The sequence below is a fragment of the Gobius niger genome, assembly GCF_951799975.1.
Source record: "Gobius niger genome assembly, chromosome: 19".
NCBI classification, from domain to species: Eukaryota; Metazoa; Chordata; class Actinopteri; order Gobiiformes; family Gobiidae; genus Gobius; species Gobius niger.
The window spans coordinates 17,997,204-18,020,352 of record NC_136870.1 but is presented as its reverse complement, the minus strand read 5'-3'; the positions used below and the strand labels follow the sequence as shown (position 1 = coordinate 18,020,352).

The 23,149-nt window shown below is 41.6% G+C and overlaps 2 protein-coding genes across 6 annotated transcripts in view; one reads left to right on the top strand and one right to left on the bottom strand.

Moving 5' to 3' along the window:
* The window catches only part of ppp1r9bb (protein phosphatase 1, regulatory subunit 9Bb), a 29,670-nt gene extending 18,405 nt beyond the window's left edge, over positions 1-11,265 (bottom strand). Inside the window, exons 1-2 of one of the 5 annotated variants that reach the window (XM_079577143.1) lie at positions 11,157-11,265; positions 9,487-10,911 (exon numbers count right to left, since the gene is read on the bottom strand). In XM_079577143.1, the coding sequence (XP_079433269.1) occupies positions 9,487-10,779 (1,293 nt within the window). In that variant the 5' untranslated portion in view covers positions 10,780-10,911; positions 11,157-11,265. Of the gene's footprint in view, positions 1-9,486 lie in introns of all 5 variants that reach the window. The other 4 variants (XM_079577144.1, XM_079577142.1, XM_079577145.1 and 1 more) reach the window with 4 other exon arrangements.
* A 936-nt stretch (positions 11,266-12,201) lies between these two features.
* On the top strand, positions 12,202-22,397 carry sgca (sarcoglycan, alpha). The gene is made up of 11 exons (XM_079577239.1): positions 12,202-12,280; positions 15,614-15,770; positions 17,180-17,308; positions 17,391-17,539; positions 17,741-17,807; positions 18,813-19,011; positions 19,188-19,365; positions 21,091-21,299; positions 21,380-21,406; positions 22,052-22,222; positions 22,301-22,397. The coding sequence occupies exons 2-11, from the start codon at positions 15,731-15,733 to the stop codon at positions 22,329-22,331; spliced, it is 1,200 nt and encodes a 399-aa protein (XP_079433365.1). The 5' UTR covers positions 12,202-12,280; positions 15,614-15,730; the 3' UTR covers positions 22,332-22,397.
* The last annotated feature ends 752 nt before the right edge of the window (positions 22,398-23,149 follow it).

Genomic DNA, 23,149 nt, shown 5'->3' with positions numbered 1-23,149 from the left:
GTAAAGTATTTTATTAATCCTCTCTAAATTGGGTTCTTGTTCTTATCCCATTTTTATTACTAATTATGTTATGATTTAGGCTTGATTTACTTTTGCCCCTTTCCCATTGCTAACAAGGTTGAACAAGTCCAGGGTCGAAGTGGCAGGTATTTGCCTCCTAAATCCCTCTAAAATTGGGGGTTAATCCATATCCCAGATGTGCGACACGCAGGCACAGAAGGGGGGGGGGGGTGGGGGGGAGGTGTGGGGGCGTGGACATTGTGGCCGTTGCCCTGGACGACTTCTCCTTTCAGCCAATAAAATGGATGTGTTGGATTTGTCATAGGAACAGTTGCGTGGCACCGGGGCCGTGTAGCGTTTTTGGCAGGCCAGGCCCGGTCAGCAGCAGCAATCATGTCCCGGGCTAAGTCCTGACCCAGAGAGACGGGACTGGGTCCAAACAAGGTCAGTCAAATCAAGAGCGCACGATGTTTGCGACAGAAAGAGGGGAAGAAGTGTGGAATGATTACGGATTGCTGTTATAAATATTTATGGAGTAGGTGACAAAAAGCCAAATATAAAGAAGTCTCAACATGTACTACTATCACATAGATCAAAGTAAAGTAATTTGCTTCCTCACTGTTTACAAGAGGAGGTTTCAAACAAGAGAATCTAGACACTGCCTCAGAGGAATTCATATGATACAAAAACCCATGGCGAGGACTAAAAGAGGAGGTGTATATGTGTTTACTTCTTTCTGCTCCTTTTCATTCATGCTAAATGCTGTTTTTGCATTTTTAAATGAATGAAATAAATTAAAAAATTAAAAAAATAAATATGAGTCAAAAGAGTTGATCTATGGAACAGTTAACCTAATCAACTTAAGGGCTCCAAAACTATTAAGTAAAACATAATGGAAAAGTATATAACACTTGAATGACGATCATTAGAAAAAAGGTTAAAGTTAATCGTGGACGGAAAACATAATTTTTATTCTTGAAATTTAAGGTTTGTGCTCATGTGTTACCATCGTTGGTATTAGAGTAAAGTAATATGTGTCACTGTTGTAAATGGGGTTAGGCACTATAAGTCTCGACATCAGCCTAAACCCTTTTGGTCAGGCATCATTCAGCAGCACTCAGAATACTTAAAGGAACAGGCCACCGTTTTTACATACTGAGAAATGCTCTTGCCTGAGCTTAGACAAGTTGATGCGTACCTGTCTGGGCTTTGTGCGTGCGCTCAGTCACGCACATAGACCAAAAACGTTGTTAGCATTTATCCTCTCCCAGCATATACCTATAGCTCCAAACTCGGGTGAAGTTAGAAGCGACCAAGCTCTTCCACGTTTTCCCTATTTGAATACAGTTCAGTGAAAAGTTACACGATCCAAGTATAGTTACGCAAAATGAAACATATCAATTTTCTAAGTAGATAATACCTTAGGAGCACGTCGACGTCCGCGCAGTAAAGTCGAAGAACTCCTTACAATATAGTGCCCCTTTATATTGACTTAGAAAATGTACATGTTTAATTTTGTGTAACTGTTCTTGTACTACTGTTTTTAAATAGGGAAAACGTGGAAGAGCTTGGTCGCTTCTAACTTCACCCCAGTTTGGAGCTATAGGTATATGCTGGGAGAGGATAAATGCTAACAACGTCTTTGGTCTGTTTGCGTGACTGAGTGCACGCACAAAGACCAGACAGATACGCATCAACTCGTCTAAGCTCAGGTATGAACATATCTCAGTATGTTAAAACAGTGGCCTGTTCCTTTAAAGTACACGTTTTCTTGTACAAGATCTTTGAAAAACATGTGGCATGTGTTCTAAATGTTTACAATGACCGGAGAGAACAAACTACTACTGCTGCTAATTTGAACCAATTTGAAACAATTGGAAACTCCTGGACAGCTAAGAGCTTACACATGCACTATCACACACAGTAGTCTCAGTAGTGGTTTAAATCAACTCGAATGGATGCACTATTACAAGCAGCCGCACAATATCAATAAACTTCACACTAAAAGCGAAAAACACAAACATGACATTGGATCCATTTCTGTCCTTAACATTTACCACAGTATCTCTCCTGCTCCAGTCTAGAGGACAGCTATAGGACAAGGTCACAGTGCACAGGTGTAGTACTTGTGTGCAGCCTCCTGACACAATGGAAGCCCAGACCAGACCAGACAAAACAGCACTCAAACAATATGACAGATTGCATAACACGCCTGTCGCAGCCGCCTCAGCGAGTGTGGGCACTGCAGAAATACTCACAATGTGCTGAGAGAAGTGGGACGGTGTGACCTTGCAGTTAATCTGTCCAGGTGAAACACAGAAAGCCCCAGAGAGGGAGAAATAGACGGTTCGGGGATACGTTGACAAACGGTGATCAATGGGGTTCTGCGTGGGCTATCCCTCATCAGCTGACCAGAAAACGGGCACATCGGGGTTTCATTCTGGCTGCTAACATTAGACTCTGGTGTTATGACTTTCAATCAATTGTTAGGAGTAATAGAAAATCTGAGCAAATACTGTATCATACCTCAAACTGTGGTATGAGACTTGGGCTTCTTCAGGGTCTTCTGACATAGATTACATTAAGTTAGGTGTTTTTATCTGGTTTAGATATGGTTTGCACCCAGTTTAGACAAGATTTACTCCATTGACCTGATTTAGTCCTCAATTGATCTTGATCTAGGCCTGGTGATACTTGGATGTCAAACAATGTATAAGGTGGCACCATTGTGAAAAGTTTCACAACCAATATTCAATACAGTTAAGGATAAAATGTTATAAATTGAATGTTACCCTTGAAATCCACTCAATATATATTTTTATAAAGTAGAAAACTCTCTTAGCTGCCATTATCTATCACACTCTAGTATCTGAAGTGAACGATGATGATAGAATCCCAAGCCTGAAATAAATTATTCAAATAGGTTAACACAGATGGAATTCAATGTAGCAATTGCTAACAGCTAACTATAGGACCTAAGCTATAGCATAAAAACACACACAAGAAGTATTCTCATATTATTGTAGCTAGCAGTTGCCTCCAACAGAATACAATTATCATCACCGCAGTTGATAGCGGCCTGAGTCTGTGTTTGCACTAATGATACAGGGCAAAAGAAAATCATAGATGTGCTTCAAGTAGCCGGGCAGGACGGCTCTTCAGAAGCGCGTAGGCAGCACAGACCACAGAACAGAGGTCTGACAGGAGGGGATATGGACAGAGCAAGCACGGGGAAATGGGGAAAAAGCATGAAAATATGCCTGAATTTACCAGCTCGAGTCTCAGCTCAAAAACTTCATTAACTTTGGGCGGCACGGTGGCGCGGCGGTTAGCGCTCGAGCTTCAATTCCTGGCTGGACGAGATCTGACCATTAGCCAAGCTCCACATCTGGAGATGGGTCCCCGGGTGCCGGCCTACTGCGGCTGCCCAATGCTCCTACAAGGTGCCCCACCGCCGTGGCATTGAAGGATGGGTCAAATGCAGAGAACAAATTTCCTTACGGGTATCAACTACGTATACCTTAAAGGGATATTTCAGGATTTTTGACATAGGGCCTCATTTCCTAGTGATCCAGAGTGTGGTTGATTTCTGGAGATTATTTTTTTTTAGTTCATGCAGTCCTTATATTTGAAGAGTTTAGTGGTGCTAAGCTAGTGCTACGCTAGCGCATGTCTATGGTAACAAGTAGCCTGCATTAAAAACCTCTCAAAATCATTGGGTCGTCCTCCAAACATTGCCACATCTGATTTGCAGAAAGCTCCTTTGTAAATTCCACATGAAGTAATGCCGGCCGCAGGTAAACAAACTACTGTAGATCCGATAATAATAATAATAATAATAATAATAATAATAATAATAATAATAATAATAATAATAATAATAATAATAATAATAATAATAATAATAATAATAATGCATCGGTTTTATATAGCGCTTTTCTGGACACTCAAAGACGCTTTACATTGCATTATTCATTCATTCCATACTTGGTGGTGGCAAACTACTATTGTAGCCACAGGTGCCCTGGGGTAGACTGACAGAAGCGAGGCAACCAGTCTGCGCCATCGGCCCCTCCGACCACCACCAACCACTCAGTCACTCACTACATTCGCTAGGCTTCCTGGTGTTCCCAAATGGTCTCCCATCCAAGTACCGACCAGGCCCTTCCCTGCTCAGCTTCCAAGGTCTGACGGGATTGGGCATCGCAAAGGCGGTATGACCACGGCCATGATAACCTAGCCGATCACTTCGCAGCTGCGTAGCTTACAACCAGGAAGCTGATGCTTCTTTTAAATGCACAATAGTTATATTTAAACAATTATCTGTCTGGTGTTATGTTAAGTGATTTGCCTCAGGTGCACTGTGCTTGGGTCAGACTGTTTTTAATGCAGGCTACTAGTTACTATAAACATGCACTAGCCTAGCACTAGCCTAGCACCATTAAACTCTTCAAATATAAGGACTGCATGAATTAGAAGGGAAAAAAAAAATCTCCAGAAATCAACAACACTCTGTATAACTAGGAAATGAGGCCCTATGTCAAAAATCCTGAAATCTCCCTTTAACATTGCATTTTATCATTTTAAACATTCCAATTTTTTGTGACACACAAAAATCCATCAATAAATTTAAACTTCAAATCAATGTCTTTTACATTTATTTGGAAATATCAGAATTACCCTATTATTTTATGTTTTGTCTGCCCTTTCAACTACAACACCATATCTGACTTGTACGCTCCACAGTTTTGCTTGACTAATTAATTGGATATTATTTGGGCTTTTCTCTCCACTTCTGGTTAGTACCTTGAACAATATACTATAGGCTATATACCCTGGAGTTTTTTTCCTGCACCAACGCTGTCCTTTCGCTAAATTATTAAACACTATATTGCCAACAGGCTATTCTCCAAAACACACTATCGTATTATTCATTGTTAAAAGGCAAAACAAACACACCATATCCATAAATAAGACATGAAGGGCCGCTTTCTGCGTTCGACAAGGAGGCGAACCCTTCAAACTTGCTCTCTGACGTGAACAATGCTGCTCTATTGCTATTTTTACTAACAGTAGGAGACTTGTGACAAAGGAGGGAAGAAAGGAGCGAAGGAGCTAGGGAAGGACTGATAGTGAGCAAACAAAGGGTCTAGTGTGAGGCCAACCCTGAGTGCAACTTGCTATTTTTTGCCCACTTTTGAGTGAGAGGGATTTCCAACTGACTCGACTCCAGCTGATTTAATTCTAGGAAGAAAAGATTTAAAAAAAAGGGAAAAACAAGCTGGGGAAAAATATGTGCTAAAAATGGCACTTCCTGTTGGAGAGACAAATCGACAGACAAATGACACTTGAAGATGAAACGCCCGGTCGATTTCAAGAGCTCAAGGGGTCCGTTCTTTCAGCATAAAAGCTACTGGCTGCGTGTTGAACTTTAGCCCTGTGTTAGTGGATGTTATGTTAGCTAAGCAGAATTGATTTGTTGACAATGCTTCATGTTTGTGTCACTGCCCTCTGTTTACGTTTACGGGCTAATTAGAAAGCAGGCGAAACCGGAGGCAACTCAATAGCACAAGAAAAGATACTGAGAACACGAGAGGGCTATTTGTTAGTTTGCAAATGGATCTTATCGATGCATCTTCACCAGTCTTAACCACATCATTTCCTTCACCATCAGTGTGCCAGTGTGTGGTTTAGGCCTTAAAATGTCATGATATTTATGTTAAGTTAACTGTGTAGCTAGTTTAGAAGTGAAATATCTTTCAACAATGTGGTATAAGAGGTTCCCAAGCTTTCTTTGCGCACTTTAATTTTTGATATTTGATATAGTCTCACAAAGTATTTGCTATTTGACACTAAAAACTATTTTCTTTTCATTTAATCTTGACATTATCTTGTGGCCCCCCAGAGGGTCCTGACCTCCACAAATTAAGTTAAAGCTAGCGGGAGCACGCCAACTAATCAAGGCTGGGTCACAAACTATGATAGAAATACCTAAAGTAGCCAAATAAAATAAAATAACATAACCTAAAGCCAGGTGTTTGTATTTTAGTTTAAGAAATAATTGAGCTCACATATTTGATCAGATCACTTAATGTAAGTTGTTTATATTAACCTAAAGCCTGTCATATACCCAAGGGTATTTAGTGCGGAAAAGTCCAATCCTTGTTAAATGTTTATCCAAAAGTGTATCAATAGATATAATTGATAATTGATCTGTAACATGACAATAAATATGACTTTATTGATCTTACAATGGAGTAGAGTCAATTTTATATTGGATATCGGCAGCTACTCAGACCCCAGTATCGGTATCGGCAGCAAAAAAGCTGGATTGGTGCATCTCTAGTTTAGTCTATAGTTACAGCTCATGTTAGTGTCTGCTCTCCACTGTAGCAAGCTGATTCTGTCTGGGTTCTATGCCAGGTGACATCATTTCACCAGGCTTGGGATTATCACAAACTATCTGGCCCACTGTTTTCAAAAATGAGACACCGCTGATAAGACGGGTAAGAGAGTATGCTAATCATTGGACATGCTGTACTTTTGACATTTGCAATGCTAGGTCCGATTTCCATAGTTGATAATTCAGTAGCATGACATTTGAGCTGCCTAATTTGTCCCCTCCCACTTGACCTTGCCCCCCCCACCCCCCTCCTTTCCCCCCCTACTGCACTTCCGCCCCTGCATCCATCTCCATAACAAAGACTACAGTGATGAGTGTGAAGAGCCCAGTGGGAGGGCTATTCTCTGACTATGGCCACACAGTCATGGCGAAATGAAACAGCAGTGAATGATGGGATTTTTATCACACCAACGCTTCCTCCTGGTATCTGATCTCCCGGGGACAATGCCACGTGACGACGGCCGGCTTTTGTTTTAGCCTCCTTTTCTCATGATGCATGAAGTCAACACCGAGCTCGACATGACATCCAGAAGTTTGACATTGAACACTTCTGGTTCAGTCTGTGATTCACTGCTGTTAAAACTGTCTGTAATTCAGATTGATTGCTTTAGCTGACTGCTTGGTTTTCTTGTTCATTCATTTATTCATGTAAAAGGAAGACAAAAACGATGTTGATGGCACATTTATTTTACTAGGGACTATAAAATGAAAAGAGCTGTATCATCTACTGTCTTAACTTTTGTTTTGTGTCTTTTTTTAATGCTTTGCTATGACTCATATTAACGGCTAGTAACAGATTGAGCATCTGCTATTAGCGATCGAAAAAAGCAACTCATAAAGCTCTCAAAAATAAAAAACTAATGACGTATAATAGCTAGCCATGGCATGTGTAAATCCAGACAGATAAGGCTGCAACACAACCCAGAAATGTGATTCATAGACAACCAAATGTCATGCACCTCTCCAGCTTTCTATCAGTTTGCATCATTCGTTTGCATTTCAAAAAATCATTTTCTTAAAAGGGACTCGCTTGTGCTTTTTCGGATTGTCATGCCTCCTTCCTATAAATCTCATAACGTGCAGCTAATTTGCAGTGTATTCCTTGAAGATATACTGCTTTCATTATGCCCACACAAACTCTACATCTCAGTGGGATCTTAATTCAAAAATGAACAAATCCATCTTTGTCCTGATCATGCAGCATAAAGCCGGCACTATGCTCTTTGCTGTCACCATGGAAAGAGGGGAGAGATGTCATAATTAGTCGAGCCGTGACGCACATCGAAGACTAGAAATGTGTGCGAATCAGCCTTGACAGCAATTAGCCCTATCAGCTGTCAATCACAGGTTCGATACGCCTCTCCCTAAAGGCCTCCCGCCATCTTGTTTTTAGAGCAGCCTCGACGCAGACTTTATAGGAGGTCAAAGGTGGCGATTCCTCCCAGGCCACTTAAACCGCAGCGTAATTACACTTCAAAAGACGTGGGAAATAAAAGAAAAGGCTTGGGCTGGTCTGAGGGTTGAATAAATAATAGCAGGCAGGAAGTGAGGGTGACACTGGGATTTTGGGAGTCAAAGGGGAAAGCTTGGTCACGTTTGTAAAGCTGGAACTCAAGAGCACGTATTGGTCAGTGCTACAGCAGATAAGCCGATTCATTTTTTAAACCTTGACTATGTAGGGCAAAGTCATGAATCGCAATTAAGTCGGAATTGCAACTTGAATGGTTGCAAGACTCCAAACGTGTGTCATCTCACATGGACTTCCAGCGTTTGTGCTGTACTGAGATTGCAGGAGGCAGACTTGAAGAGAGCTGCTGCCTGGTCTTGGTATATGGGCCGCATCTCAGAGAGTGGCTGGATGTTTCTAGAGTGGAAGAGACTGTGTGTGCAGTGTGCGGTTTCGCTTATCGGCTCGACTTCAGCGGAGCAGCTCAGCTCGGATGCTGTTCTCCGGATGATTACACTCCCAAGACACACACAGACACTTTATATCAACTCTGTCCTCGCTCCATTTTCCTCTATAGCTCTCCTCTCGCTGCCTCATACATTTGAATCACAAAGTCTAGTGCACAACTTTGCTATTGTTGGACTTTTTCACTTCAACCTATAGATGATGATTGCTTCTATTGTTATTCGGACATGCGCAAGTTTGCAAAATGTGCTATATTTAGTTCATTTACTTAATTTAATACTAGTCAAAGCATATCACGTGCATGTCTTTTTATTGTGCAATTACTGTAAGATACAACAAATGATTTACCTGGGGAATCAATCAAGTTTCTCTAAGTGCTTTATAGTGCCTAAACAGTTCAATATTTATTGTAAGGCCAAGATAAATTTGTCCAATCTCTGTCCCGTTAGTCCTACATACATAGCATTATTTACTCTGCAGATTCCTCTGCATTATGGCTTGTGTACACAGATAAGGTTGCTTTTGAGAGGCCAGCTGCATTGGCAGGAATGCAGGGCCATCCATTAGCAACTGGCTACCGTGAAGGCAGCGTGTTAGTGGTGTGCAAAGCCCCATGTTGATACAGGGAAGAATCGAAATGTCAGCATCATCTTAACTCTGGCGGGGGCTGTGTGAGTTCATGAAAACAGCTGACAACAGTGCGGCTATGGCTACATCACAACAGATTAGCTCTCCGAGGTCAGTGCAGGCATCCTTCACACACGCAAGATATCCATAGTCCATAACAAACGCCATATTTGTGCACAAAACAAAAGACAAAAAAGGTATATTCATTAAAGTTTGCAGCTTCATTTTGAGTATTTTGCCTCTAGTCGTTGCTATTTCTTATTTTATGGTATCTGAAGTGGCAAAGCATAACTAATTCATTGAATAGAATGAATTACAGAATAATTATTGTTAGCTAGACCATCAGATCATGGGTTTGATAAGGGGGCCACAGCCCTCCTGGACTTGGTTGGGTTAGTACATCGCTGCATGGAATGGTAATAACAAATTACAGCTATTCCAATACTAGCAGTTATGAAGTTGGCATTTTCACAATGACAAGCATGTAAAGCTTACCCGCTCATACTCAATGATACGACACTGTGCGCTCATTTCAATGCCCTACCTTGATGGGCTCGGTGCTGAAGCGAATCTTCCTGGATGGGGGCGGTTCCTCCTCCGCAGGTAGCCCAGAGATCTCCACGCAGCTGGACTCAGGCTCATACCTCTCATCCTCCTCATCCTCGTCCGCCTGACTCCCCCCAAAGTCTTCCCCCACGGCGCTGTACGTGCTGATATCCACTGACTCCTGTCCCGAAGGCTCGTCCGGGACCGTCCTGCCGTCTTGCCCCCCCTCTGCGTCCTTAGTCTCAGCCTCCTGCCTGAGGATGTCACTGGGCTTTGGTGAGCTGTGCGAGACGTCCCCGTTCTCCACAGAGAGGTCGTTTTGTGTTGTGCTTGAGGGCTCTAGTTGTTGCTCAGGTTTGACCTCGACTTTGGCCTCGACTCCTGCGTCTGAGACAGTTTTTTGTCTGCGTGGCTCGACAGACAGTTCGGTAGCTGCACTCTCGCCCCCGTTCACCCTTTCATACGGAGGTAGGACCTTGCTTCTTGGGGCGCGCGCCGGTGTCTCTTGGCTCTTGTGTACATCCTCCTCCCTGTGGCTGGATGGGATCGCCCTCTTTGTGATGAGTTTGGAGTTGAGGACGCCCACCTTGGCGCTGACCCCCCTTGAGGGCAGAGGAGGAGTGGAGGACAGGCGGTGCAGGTTGTTTCTGAGCTCGGCTGCCCTCTCAAACACTGCACTGAGCTGGCTCACTGTCGGGGACACTGCCTCACTTGTGTCCAAGCTGTCCAGAGACTCTGTGCTGCCATTGAAGCGAGACACGTCCAGCCTGCCATCCTGGTACCCTGCGCCCTTGTCTGATTTCAGCAGGACCCTGGTGGTGACCAACTTCTCCTGTTTCTCCTGCTGCTGCTGCTCGAAGATGCGCCGTGTCTCCTGCAGTTTGGAGTAACTAGGTGAGGAGGCCCGATGCCCATTCTCTGGTTTAGCAGCAAACTTGTTGACTCGATCAGACACAGTGGATCCTAATTTTAACAAAGCACTATGGTCCACGTTCTCGTTGAGGCTGCCGGCTCTGGGCAGGGACACACGCCCAGGCTTCTCGATGCATTTCTCCTCTGCCTCTCCCTCCGCTGCCGGGGAGGTGGTCTGCATCTGCTGAAACATGTTCTTGATACGGTGCACATTGGAGCCGTACCTGCGCCCACGGGGGCCTTCCTGCATGTCCCCGTTGGAGGCATTGTCTTTGACGGGCTTCAGGGCCTGCATCCCCGCCTCGTATGCGTTCCGGTGCGGGGATGGGCTCCTGAGCGTAGAGCCGGTGCTCTTGGAGGTGGGCTCGGTCTTCATCATGGTCAGTCGTGCGTCACTGTCAACGGATGCTCAGCGACGGCATGTCTCCTTTGACGACTCCCGGTGAGGCGGTGCAGATCTGTGGAGATGCTCAGCAGCAGCAGCTGAGAGGAGAGCGAGGTGGCGCCCAGACTGGAGCGGCAGATGGAGAGAAACAAAAACAACAGACTGTGTTATAGGCCGCCTTGCATCCGCAGCAATCCGAGTCCAATGCAACGGTGAAAGTGAGCACGATGCATCTGTCATTAGCTTACCCGCAGTTATACGATATCGGCTACATTACCGACACACACGGGCATAAGTCACCAAATGTGGCGCACTGAAAGTAGAACAAAAACAAGCCGTGGATTTACCGCAGAGGGCGACAGATTGCTTACGTTTAATCCCTTTTTACAGACAGCAGCATCATTTTGATCTCTTCATTCTGGGAGCCGCAGATTTCTGGTCCTCCTCTCGCGGCAGTGTGTTGCTGCTGCTGCGGCTGCACCGACAGGAGTCCGCGGGGTCCTAGCGCCGGCCCTGCCCCTCCCCCTTAGCCAGACATGGGCCCCGGACATGGCCCAGGACCGCAGGGAGCACATCGTGTAAGTGCAACTACTACGAAGCGTTAACAAAAAAGACATATTTCATGTTTATGTCTTGGTTGGTAAGTGTTGGAAATCAATCTTACTGGGAGCGACACCCTAATTTAATATGCCTTGTTATATAGTTATATAGTTACACTGCTTTTAGTGCAATAACATTTTATGAGGCTGGATGTCTGTCTAGCCTGATTGGTAATTACGTTCTCGTCATATCCATTCCATTCTATAAATTGGGCCTGTAAGTATATCTTTTCTAATGTGACATAACACATACATCAGAAATGTTGTCAGTCAGTTATTGCAGCTGTTATTATTGGCACTGCTTATAACACAGCTCACAGCAGAAAGGGAAATGGCGCATATGCCTATTGTGAACTTCTGTGCAACAGGTGGCTTTGGAGTTCATTGAAAAGCCAGAGTAAACCTGGATTAGAGTTTTATTCACCCTGTAACAAACTGAGAGGATCATGGGGCACATAGCCAAATTTGTTTATAAACTCTGGGCTGGAGTAAGCCTTCATTTAAGCCTACACTACAATACATGTTTACATGTTTCTATAATAATGAATAATAATACACTTGTATTGCGCTTTTCGACCCTGTGTTACCAAGTCATTACTCATTCATGCCATACTTGGTGGTGGTAAGCCTCCATTGTAGCCACAGCCGCCCATAGGGTAGACTAATGGAAGCCAGGTTGCCAATTTGCGCCATTGGCCGCTCTGACTCACACACTACATTTTTTACACTACATTTATATGTTGTTTTTAGTGGGAAAAACCAGAGTACCGGGGAAACCTATGCAGACACCGGGAGAACATGCAAACTCCACATAGAAAGGATCGAACCCAGGACCTTCTAGCTGTGGGGCACAAGCGTCAACTGCTGAGCCACCGTGCTACCCAAGAATGTAATGTGTAAGGATGTATAGATTATTTTTGCACCTCTTCCATATACTGTATTAATTTAAATGCTCTGATCAATTGTATCAATTGTTTTGTAGGTTTTCTGGTGAGAGGCTCCGTCAGCAGTGAACACCTTCCAAACAATTGATCCTGGAGCCTTGTAGAGACCACCATGACCCAAAGTAAAGGCACCATGCTGACCACTCATACAACCGCTGGGTCAATACAAGGTAAAATACACGCAAATATCAACTTTTTTTCACATAAAAAGTTGCATAATGCACCTTTAAGACAGTATTTTACAGGGCCTGACATTTTGATTTAAACAGTGTATTCACTGTTAGAAATTCTCGGAAACTAGCTCGCAAGGTCATAAAATGAATACGAAATGCTTTACTATATTGTAAGGCGTAATAATACCAGGAGTAGTTCGACATCCGCTTTACTGTGCGGACGCCGAACTACTCCTGGTATTATTACGCCTTACAATATAGTTCCCCTTTTTATCCAAAATTATACAAATCCACATTGTTTAATTTTGTGTAATTATGCTTTATAGTGTAGCACTTCATGAAACCATATTTAATATGGAAAACGTGGAAGAGCTTGGTAGCTTCTATCTTCACCTTGTTTGGAGCTATTCACCTTATTCCGCCCCGTTCACTTTAGCCTCTTTTTGCTTTGTCTCGGCACTTCCATTGTCCTGACACTCCCGCGAAGCTCGTTCATTAAACGAAGAATGAGGGAATGTTCTACGCTAAAATCTGGTGTTTAGGTGATTAATATGTGTAAAATATCCAATGTTCATTTGCACCAGCAAGTCAACACTGCACCGTATCTCTGCGCGGCCTGAAGTCAGATTTGTTTTTGTATAGTAACTGATTTTATCTGGACTTCTCCAGTTCTATGTTAACTGATAAGAGAAAAGCGACGGGTACAATTCATGGCGCCGCCCACGTGAACATCCGGAATAAGGTGAATAGAGGAGAGGAGGAGTGGCTAAATCAGGGGTGTCAAACTCATTTAGGGTCGCATATAATAGAGAAAAAATTTCAAATAAATTAATAATAATAAGCTGTGATTTGGTCAAAGCCCCAACTTGCCAGTAGCTTCATTATTAGCTAATTACAGCTTACACTAGTATTGCACTTTACAAGCCTGTGTCACAAGTTCCTCAAAGTACTACATAGTAGTCATTATTCATTTGGTGGTGGTAAGCTGTAAGCCACAGCCGCCCTTGGGCAGACTGTTTACCACGTGGCTATATAATGTGTTGTTCATATCCTGAGCTCTTATTATGTCAGTTCCCTCTGCTGGACACGTGTGGAACTCTTTCCTTTTTTAGAATGTAATGCCCCCTAGTGGCTAGAATGAGCATTCTGGTTATTCTTTAAAAAATGGAATGGGCTAGAGACTTACTTTTTTTTTTTAACATACTCTAGAACAGGTACAAATGAACTCGTCTAAGCTAAGGTAAGAACATATAGTATGTAATATATAGTATGTAAAAACGGTGGTCTATTCCTTTAAATGTTTAAATTTTAATTAAGCTGTTTTGTTAAATTTTAATATTGTAGTACATGTGTTACAACAAATGAGTGTATCTGTTAGTGAGACCAGCTTTAGGACCCTGCAGACGCCGCGTACGTCAAAGTTCTTTAACCAATGACACATCCGTTTTTTTGCAGGCCACAACGCTGCTTCCTGCACACTGCATCTGTGCTTACAGATGAATTAAACATAAGCACTACAGGTTGTAGGCTATATCGGTTCTTTTCCCTCTTAATGATTGCGTTCATTTCGATAGTAGGCAAACAGATAAGGCCTGGTAAACGACATCTAATCTAAAGTGCATAAGAGAATGTTGAAATATGCATTAATTCTCTGATGCAAAACCACAGGAGAACTGGCAGATTTGCAAGTGAGTGGTGAGTGCAGCAGTCAAGTTCCTTCCGCGGTCCATAAGAAGCTCATGGGGATTTAGCTCTTGACTTCAGTGTCATAATAATTTTAAGTAGCTGCTTCTCAGTGCGTCCAGGGAACAGAGAGTGTACAATAGTTCAAATAGCTCTGACATTCAGCTAATTCATACGCCTGCCAAGTCTCTGAACTGATCTCATGATTCAATAAATTAAGAAGTGGCACGTTGGATTGATGCTTCAATCCAGTTTTGCAAATACATTAGGGTATTAGAGTTATGTTTCACAGGGTCAGTGTTTGCAAATCAACTATGAATAATGCATACTCTACTGCCCTATAGCACTCAGAATCTTGGTACACCTTTTTACAAAGAGTAAGCTAGACCAGAATATGCATGTGAATTTACACAGACGTCATTCAGGGTCAACCTCTCCCTGTTTTTGCTACAAACTTGACAAAACATTTTCAGTTTAATAAGAGTTTGATGTTTCTCCTGCTTTGTTTACACTCCACATACAGTAATATATACACTGCAGTGGTTCTCAACTGGGATGTTGTCAGGATCCACCATTATCCTAGGATGGCACGCATGAACTGAATTTCTTATATATCATGTAAAACCAACCGTATAACCTACAGTATAAAGCTAAAATATGACTAAAACTAGTGTTTTTTTTACAGATTCAGATGTTTCTATCCTTTGAAGAAGATAAACATTGAAAGAAATGTGACTTGGGAAAGGCTCATGACCCACTGGGAACGGTTCCACGACCCACTTTTGGGTCCCGATCCACCACTGATATAGAAAATGCATTTTTGTAGATGTATTTTTGGGCTGTATAATACATCGCCAAATCCCTGAGGTCTTCTATCTGAGTGATATTTACATACTTTTTGCTAACATAGCTTCAAACTAAAACATGTGGCAACTTAAACGTGTGCAATGGTCCAGTTATAGTTATTGTTTTGGCATAAGTGACTTCATTTTTGTCTAGTTTTGGTCCTGATTTAATGTAGTTTGGGAGCAACACAATACAAACTGCATGTGTTAAAGGGGCTAGATGCAAGTTGGCCATTTTAAACTCACTACTGCCACCTCAGGTCATACGTGTAACTGCACCTTCTATATTAAGCTCGTGCATGACACCAATTTGAACCTGAAGTAACAACTTTTTGGGAGACAGTGCAGGATTTTAGAGGCAGTTGTGGTGAACAGGTCTGAGCTCATTCTACACATTGGGACATGGCTGGAACATGTAAGGGGAGGAAAATACTTAATTTTAACATTTTTAAACTCCGTATAGTCCCTGCATCATATAAAACTTTTCTTATTGTCTATATCTTCTTAAACGTGTAATAATGAGAATATTGGATGTACATGGCTGTATTTTATTTGTATGTGAACTTCTTTTTGAATGAATGCAGGCCAGAGACAGCGTGCCGGATGTTATGAGGTGAGCGGGGCAAAAATAGCAGCGACATGTCACTTGTGGAGACCAAGCCCCGCTCCGTGTGGTCCTGTCAATCACAGCCCAAAACAAGATGGCAGAACGAGGGAGCTGGTTCTTCTTCTTCTTCACAGGCAAGTTTTATACACAACTTCACTGCACTATAGTGACAAAAGCTCAAATGGAAATGCTGACTGAGTTAGCATTTATATACTTTCTGCATGACAGCAATTTAGGGCCTATAGCATTCTCAAACATCAAGTCCCATCTCAGATTATATGTGGCTGTGCCAGTGTTTCCCAAACTGTGGCTCTGAGGGTACTTTTTGGTGCTTTTTGAGGTGATGCTTAGTGTCATATGTAATCCTTGACTTATTCATTTTAATTATCATTTAGTTATGCTATGTAGATGATCTAATTTATGCTTTAGGAATGTATTTACGTCGGGTGTTGTTGTTTTCGGGCGTTATTACACTCAGTTCAGGCAGAAATTTAGGCCAATCCACAACTATTGTAGAATCTTTTTAGCTGCGCTTTAGCCCTGATCTAGGTCTGATGGGAACAGAGTGGTCAATTATTTTATGAGGTGGTACTTGGAGTAAAAAGTTTGAGATGCAAACTGGGCCTGTACTAGGTCAGATTTTGGTCTTAACCTAAAGCCGAAGTAAACTATAGTTCTAAACCGAACATAAACCTCTAAACCAGGAATTAGGGCTTATACGGGGGAAACAAAAAGGCCAAAAATGAATCTGAAATGATGCTACAGCAGATTCAACTACAAGGATAAGCAAATAAAATCACACTGTTTTTAACCTCTTACCGCCCGCCTTAACCAAGCACATTTTCTCCAGTTCTGCTTTACCAAATCTAAGATTCTCGACTGGAGCTTACAGCCTATAGTGTTACTCCTAAAAGCTAAATCAATGGCTAAGATACTTTTCATCTCTTTATTTTTGTCACGTTTATGTTGTGTTTTGTTTGCTTTGTAATGGCCTTTCTGTTGTTTTTTTGTTGCTTTTTCGTTGCTTTATTGTTGCTTTTCATTGCTTTTTTGTTGCTTTTCTGTCACTTTTTTGTGACCTTTTATATAGGTTTTTCGTCACTTTTTCGTTGCTTTTGTCATCACCTTTTTTGTTGCTTTTTTATTGCTTTTTCACAATTTTTTCGTAATTTTTTGTTGCTTTGTCATCAGTTTTTTGTTGCTTTTTTGTTGCTTTTTCATCACTTTTTCGTTGCTTTTCTCGTCACCTTTTTTGTTGCTTTTTCGTTGTTTTGTCGTCACTTTTTTGTAATTTTTTGTTTCTTTTTTGTCATTTTTTCTCGTCACCTTTTTCTTCGTCTTTTTTGTCCCCTTTTTTTATAGTTTTATCGTCGCTTTTTTCTAGAAGCTTTTAGATTTGGGCAAAGCTGTACTGGGGAAAAAGCACTCAGTTAAGGCGGGGGTTAAGAGGCTAAACAATACTGCCATTTAAAAACCAATACTTCACAATTTATCATCTATCATTGTCGATTAATAATGCATTTAATATTTATTTGTTTCCCAGTCTGTGCTGTCACTGTTTTGCGAGCCGACGCTGAGATCAAGTTCACCGTCCCTGTGGGAAAGTTATTCACATATGAGCTCCTGAGGGAGACTTTCCAGGGTGACTTTGAGCCCATATCCAGACTTTACGGTAAATCCAGCCCTGTCGTCTCTTCTTCTATAAATCCCCATCTCCCATATGAAAAATGATCAATCCCTTTCTCCTTGCACAGCCGGTGGCTATGCCGACCCCATCATATTTAAGTGCAACTTGCAGAACTTCCCAGACCTCCCGGAGTGGCTTCGGTTCACCCAGAGACACCCGTACGATAATGGCTTTCTTTACGGCACGCCAATGGTGCCTGGCAAAAGCATCATTGAGGTAAGTCGGGGCGAAAATGTGGATGGGATTTCCCTGTTTCTAAATATTCACATCGGCAAGAATAGAGGCAGTTTGAGGTGCAGACTTAATTGCAATGGCTGGTGAGTAACCACAGGAGTTCATGGTGGCTATTGTAGAAGTGTATAATGGGAAATGTAGTGAGCTAATGTTTCAGTAAGTCTAAAAGTGTCTGTTTTACAGGTGTGGGGGGTGAATAAAAGGAGCTACCAAACAAAGCGGGAAATCATTGTGATCAAAATTGTTGATGGTAAGAAAAAATACATTTGTGTGTGTGTGAATTAGCTTCATTATCTGTAGTTTCATTGCAGAATACTTAACCTCTCTAACCCCCCCGCCTTAACCGAGTGTGTTTTCTCCAGTTCAACTTTACCCAAATCTAAAAGCTTCAGGACGAGAATATTCAGGCCTGGGTAACGCCTCATTTGAAAGCTAAGACTTACTAAACTGATCAAAACGGATCTTTGCAAGTGGTTGCTGTGTTGTCGCTTTTTTGAGGCTTTTTTTGGGTTACTTTTTGTTGCTTACTGTATATGTGTCACTATATTGTCACTTTTTGTGTCATTTTAATCGCATTTTTGTCACGTTTTCTTCACATTTTTGTCATTTTTTTCATCCAATTTTTGACACTTTTTCGTCGCATTTTTGTCCCTTTTTCGTTGTATTTTTGTCCTTTTTTTGTCATTTTTTAATCACATTTTTGTAACTTTTTCGTCATTTTTTCATCACATTTTTGTCACGTTTTTGTCGCATTTTTGTCACTTTTTCGTTGTTGTGTTTGTCCTTTATTGTCATGTTTTTGTGGCTTTTTGTCACTATTTTGGTCACATTATCATCACACTTCTGTTACTTCGTTAGCCACATAGCATAACTGCCTATCTAATTTTTTCCACTGTTTTTGGAAAACATGAAAAAAAGACGTTTTTTTAGGCAACACATTGGAGTTCTCTTATTGCCATTGTAACAATACAAAAATTACTTTTATACAATTATGCTATGTGGTTAACGACTTGTTGTTTACCCTCCATTTGTCATATGAAAAAACTTTGTGGAGCTTGCTTGTTGCTGTTTTGTGGCTGTTTTTGTTGTCTTTCATCTATGTTTTTGTCGTCTCGTTTTTGTCCCTATTTCATTTTTTCAAGGAATTTGTTAATGTATGAGCAAAATAGCAAACTGGAGAAAATGTGCTCGGTTCAGGTGGGGGTTAAGAGGTTAATAATACTCTGGCCACACTGACTTACCACTCTCCCCTCAGAAAAGATCCTTCCTTACCAAGCTGAGTTCTTCTTAAAGCTGCGGGAGATTGAGAAGGTGCTGCCCCCTATTGTTCAGAATGAGATAAAGGCCGATATGCAGAAACTGTGGAAGACTGAGGCTTTGGAGATTGTCAACATCACAAATGCCCTGGACCGTGGAGGCAGAGTCCCCCTCCCTCTGGCGGGACACTTTGAAGGGTACAGCTTGCATGGTTCTTTATTTACAGGGCTGTCAAAGTGAATGTTTAAACGCATCATATGTTTTGAGGCAACACACTGTATCTCAAGCTCGCATTACCTGTAATACTGAACAGATCTTTTTTTGCGGTGTTGTGAAAGCTTCTGTGTGAGTGGTGTAATGTTATTGTTTTCAGGGTGTATGTGAAGGTGGGCTCGGAGCAGTACTTTTCCAACTGCCTCCTGAAGGCGCAGGGTCAGGATTTCTCCAAACAGTGCAGTGGAGCCGACAAAGGAGACAAAGTCAAGGCCCCGGAAGGGTGCAACCTCTGCAACATCCCCAGCAACTGCATCACATGGTGCAAGACCCAACTGGTAATGCCATCCTCAATGCCAGTGGGGCGACCTGTTATAGAATAAATATATGAGGTAGTAAAGTTACACTGCCTCCACCCCACAATCAGAGCTGGGAATACTTTAAGGCCCTATACCAGATTTTCTGATAACTGACATTGAAAGAGGAAAACACTAAATTAACCTCTTAACCCGAGCACATTTTCTCCAGTTTGGCTTTACCCATATCTAAAAGCTTCGTGAACAAAGCGTCAAAATAGCGACGAAAAAAGCCACAAAAGAGGACCAAAAAAATCAACTTAGGGCAACAATGAAGTGACAAAAACAGGGATGAAAATTCAACAAGAATGACAAAAATAAGACGGAAATGAGGATGAAAACGCAACAATAGAGTGACAAAAAAATCAACAAAAAAGTAAGAAATAAGCAACAAAAAGATGACAAAAACGCAGTGAGAAAGTGGCAAAAATGTAAGGGGGAAAAAAAACTTCAAAAGTGACGACAATACAGCAATAAAGCAAGGTGTAAGATCCATTTTGTAAATCCAAAAGCTTCTTGAACAAAGTGTCAAAACAGCGACGAAAACAAGGTTGAAAATACAACAACAAAAAGACATAAGAGCCACAAAAAAGTGTGCCAGAAAAGCAACAATAACAAAATAAAAATGTGACAAAAATGTGACGAAAACACGATTTAAAAAAGCGTCTAAATGCAAGGACAAAGAGCGATGAGGAAAGCAACAAAAATGACAAAAAAAGAGCCGAAAACACGACAAAAATAATCTGACATAAACACGGAATAAAAGTCGCCATCAGTTTTGTAGGACTTAGCTTTCAAATAAGGCGCTACACTGGCTCCAGTCGTGAAACTTTTAGATTTGAGTAATGCTGAACTGGAGAAAATGCACTTGGTTAAGGTTAAGGGAATCTCAATTCTTCACAGGGATGAGTTTATGGGCACATTTCACAACTTCCTGGGTCACTTTTCGTGATCTCTTGAGCAGAGCCTGCAAGTTCATGAAACTGATACAAATGCTTTATTGTTAGATGCACAGTGTTTTTCTCATTCTCAATTTTAGAATATACTGAAGTAGAAGAAAAACTAATTTTGTTCAAGTACTTGAAGAAAATCAGGTATAGTGCCTTTAAGACAGTCAAGTTTAAAGGGGCTAAATACATGTTGGCTATTTTTTACTCATTACTGCCACCTCAGGTCATACGTGTAACTGCACCTTATTAAGCTCATGCATGACGACGGCAATTCGGACCCGAAGTAACAACTTTTTGAGTGACAGTGCTGGATTTTAGAGGTAGTTGTGGTGAACAGGTCTGGGCTCATTCTACACATTAGGACATGTAGGGCGAGGAAAATACATAATTTTAACATTTTTAAACTCCATATAGTCCCTTTAACTAGTAAATGTTTAATACAGTATTTGTGTCCCAATACTGGCCTTGAAAACAATTTTTTTTTTAAAGTTGTATTTGCCAAAAACATGTAAATCTCAGTCAGGCGTTAGACCCCAGTGATTTTGCTATATATTTTTGGCTTTTTGCGATACCTAATACTGCTACCATAAACCAGCCTTGACATACTGATATCCCATTGTTAAGCTTTGGGCCATTCACTGTCTGCGTACATTAAGGTCATTCAAAGGTCAGGGAATATCCTCTCATATTAAAATGCCATCTGTACCTTCAAGACAAACTGCCCATCACAGACTTATCTGCTGTTCTCTCTATCCAGTTCGATCTGTCCAACCAGACGCCCGCCCCGCCCGCCCCCACGATGGGGTCCGGGATCATAGCAGAGGGGGGTGACTTCGACCCCCCGGAGTCTCCTCCCAGCAGGGACTATTTCCCAGACTACATAGTGACGGTGGTGGTGCCCCTCGTCATCGCCATCCTGCTCTGTGTGCTGCTCTTCTACGTCATGTTCTGCCGCAGGGAGGGACTGTAAGTAGAGCCAATATAAAAGAATCAATAACAACAGCTTTAGCACAACACTGATGGATTTGTTGTTGTTGTTGTTTTAGGACTAAAAGGAATGCAAAGACAAACCAGTAAGTTTCCTCTTTTATTTACATATTTATTTATTCACAATTTACCCTCTTACCGCCTGAACCGAGGGCCTTTTCTCCAGTTCGGCTTTACTAGAGAGACTAGAGAGAAACAGTGTAACACCTCATTTGAAAGCTAAGATCTACAAAAGGGACAAACTTTTTAGTCATGTCATCACCACGTTTTGTTGTGTTTTTGTCTTGTTTTTGTCGTTTTTTTTGTCACAATTTCGTCACACTTTTGTCATTTTTTTGGTGTATTTTTCCTGTTACTTTTTCATTGCTTTTATGTCGTATTTTCACGTCTGTCACTTTTTTTTTTTTTTTTTTGCTTTTTTGTCGCATTTTCGTCCTGTTGTTGTTATAACGGGCGGCCATCTTGCCACAGGGAAGCTTTCTGGCGAGCTCAAGTAAGTGAGTGATCGGCACGAACACAAATCCTCATATCTCCCTGTGGCAAGATGGCCGACATTGGCCAGCAGCGCGTATGAGACATCTAGTCTTGGATAGGACTCTAGCTTTCCGCCTGCAATGTTTACAATCAATTAAAGGGTCTTTGTAGCTATTTAATTTGTACTGGTAAAGCTGAAGGGTTATCATTCTTCAAGTCAGTAACTCTCAAATGATTTCTTTCCCCCCTCTCTTCAGATTCCAGCTGTACCATCACCACACCATTTTCGACAACACAGACGAGCTGAGAAACATGGCGGGGAACCGCAGCGTGACGCCTCCTCTGTCCACTCTGCCCATGTTCAACTACAGGACTGGGGAAAGAGCAGCGTCACAGTCAGACAGCATCCCGCTCATCCTCTCGCAACAGTGAGTAAGCGCCTGGTGTTGACTGTAGATATGGATGAATATTTAATGATACGTGCTTTGTTTTACACTGTCTTCCAGCGAACCCCACAGCGACCCACTGCCCAGATAAAGCCACATATACACTGAAAAGTATCCACAGTTTATATGAAGCGTCATATTATGAACTTTTGATTTTAACCCTCTTAACCCTCACCTGAACCAAGCACTCTTTCGCCAGTTTGGCATCACCCAAATCTAGAAGCTTATTGAAAAGAGCATCAAAATAGCGACGGAAAAAAAAATGACAAAAACGTGACGAGAACGCAGCAAAAAAGTGTAAACAAAACGACATAAAAAGAGACAAAATCACTTAAAAAATATGTCCGATCTGTGCCAAAAAAGGGACAATCAGTTTTCTTTCAAATGAGACATTACACTGTTCTCCAGTCAAGAAGCTTTTAGACTTGGGTAAAGCCGAACTGGAGGAAATGCGCTCGATTAAGGCGGGGGTTAGAGGTTAAAAACGCTTTTTAATTGTACATTTAAATTTGATGTGATTTTGTGTTTGCATGTTTGTGAGGAGATACTGCTGACAAAACTAACAGTTTGCTCTCTTGTGATATAAATACATACATAAATTGCCTCATTTTTTCCAAGATTTAATTGCTGCACTGATTCAACGTTTCCTTAGAGATTTCTATGTGAAAATATATCTGCAAAGGCCATTTTCGAGTCTTGTCGCCACAAATATTGGAAATGTTTGCATATTTATATTATATTAAATGAAGACATTAAATGAATGAAAACATGACACTACCTGCAGTGTCTTGCTGTATATTTGTGGTATTAGTTATTCATTATTTAAATACTTAGTTTGTTAATAAGATGGACTTCACTCTACAGTTTTATTCACTAGATCAGTAGCTTCAAGTCCCCCTTTGAGTCCCG

What these genes read in the sequence shown, in the direction of transcription:
- sgca (XM_079577239.1), top strand. Translation starts at nt 15,731, where the DNA reads ATGGCAGAACGAGGGAGCTGGTTCTTCTTCTTCTTCACAG. An exon ending in GCCCATATCCAGACTTTACG is followed by an intron (nt 17,309 to 17,390) that starts GTAAATCCAGCC and finishes CTCCTTGCACAG; the next exon opens with CCGGTGGCTATGCCGACCCC. An exon ending in TTCTGCCGCAGGGAGGGACT is followed by an intron (nt 21,300 to 21,379) that starts GTAAGTAGAGCC and finishes TTGTTGTTTTAG; the next exon opens with GACTAAAAGGAATGCAAAGA.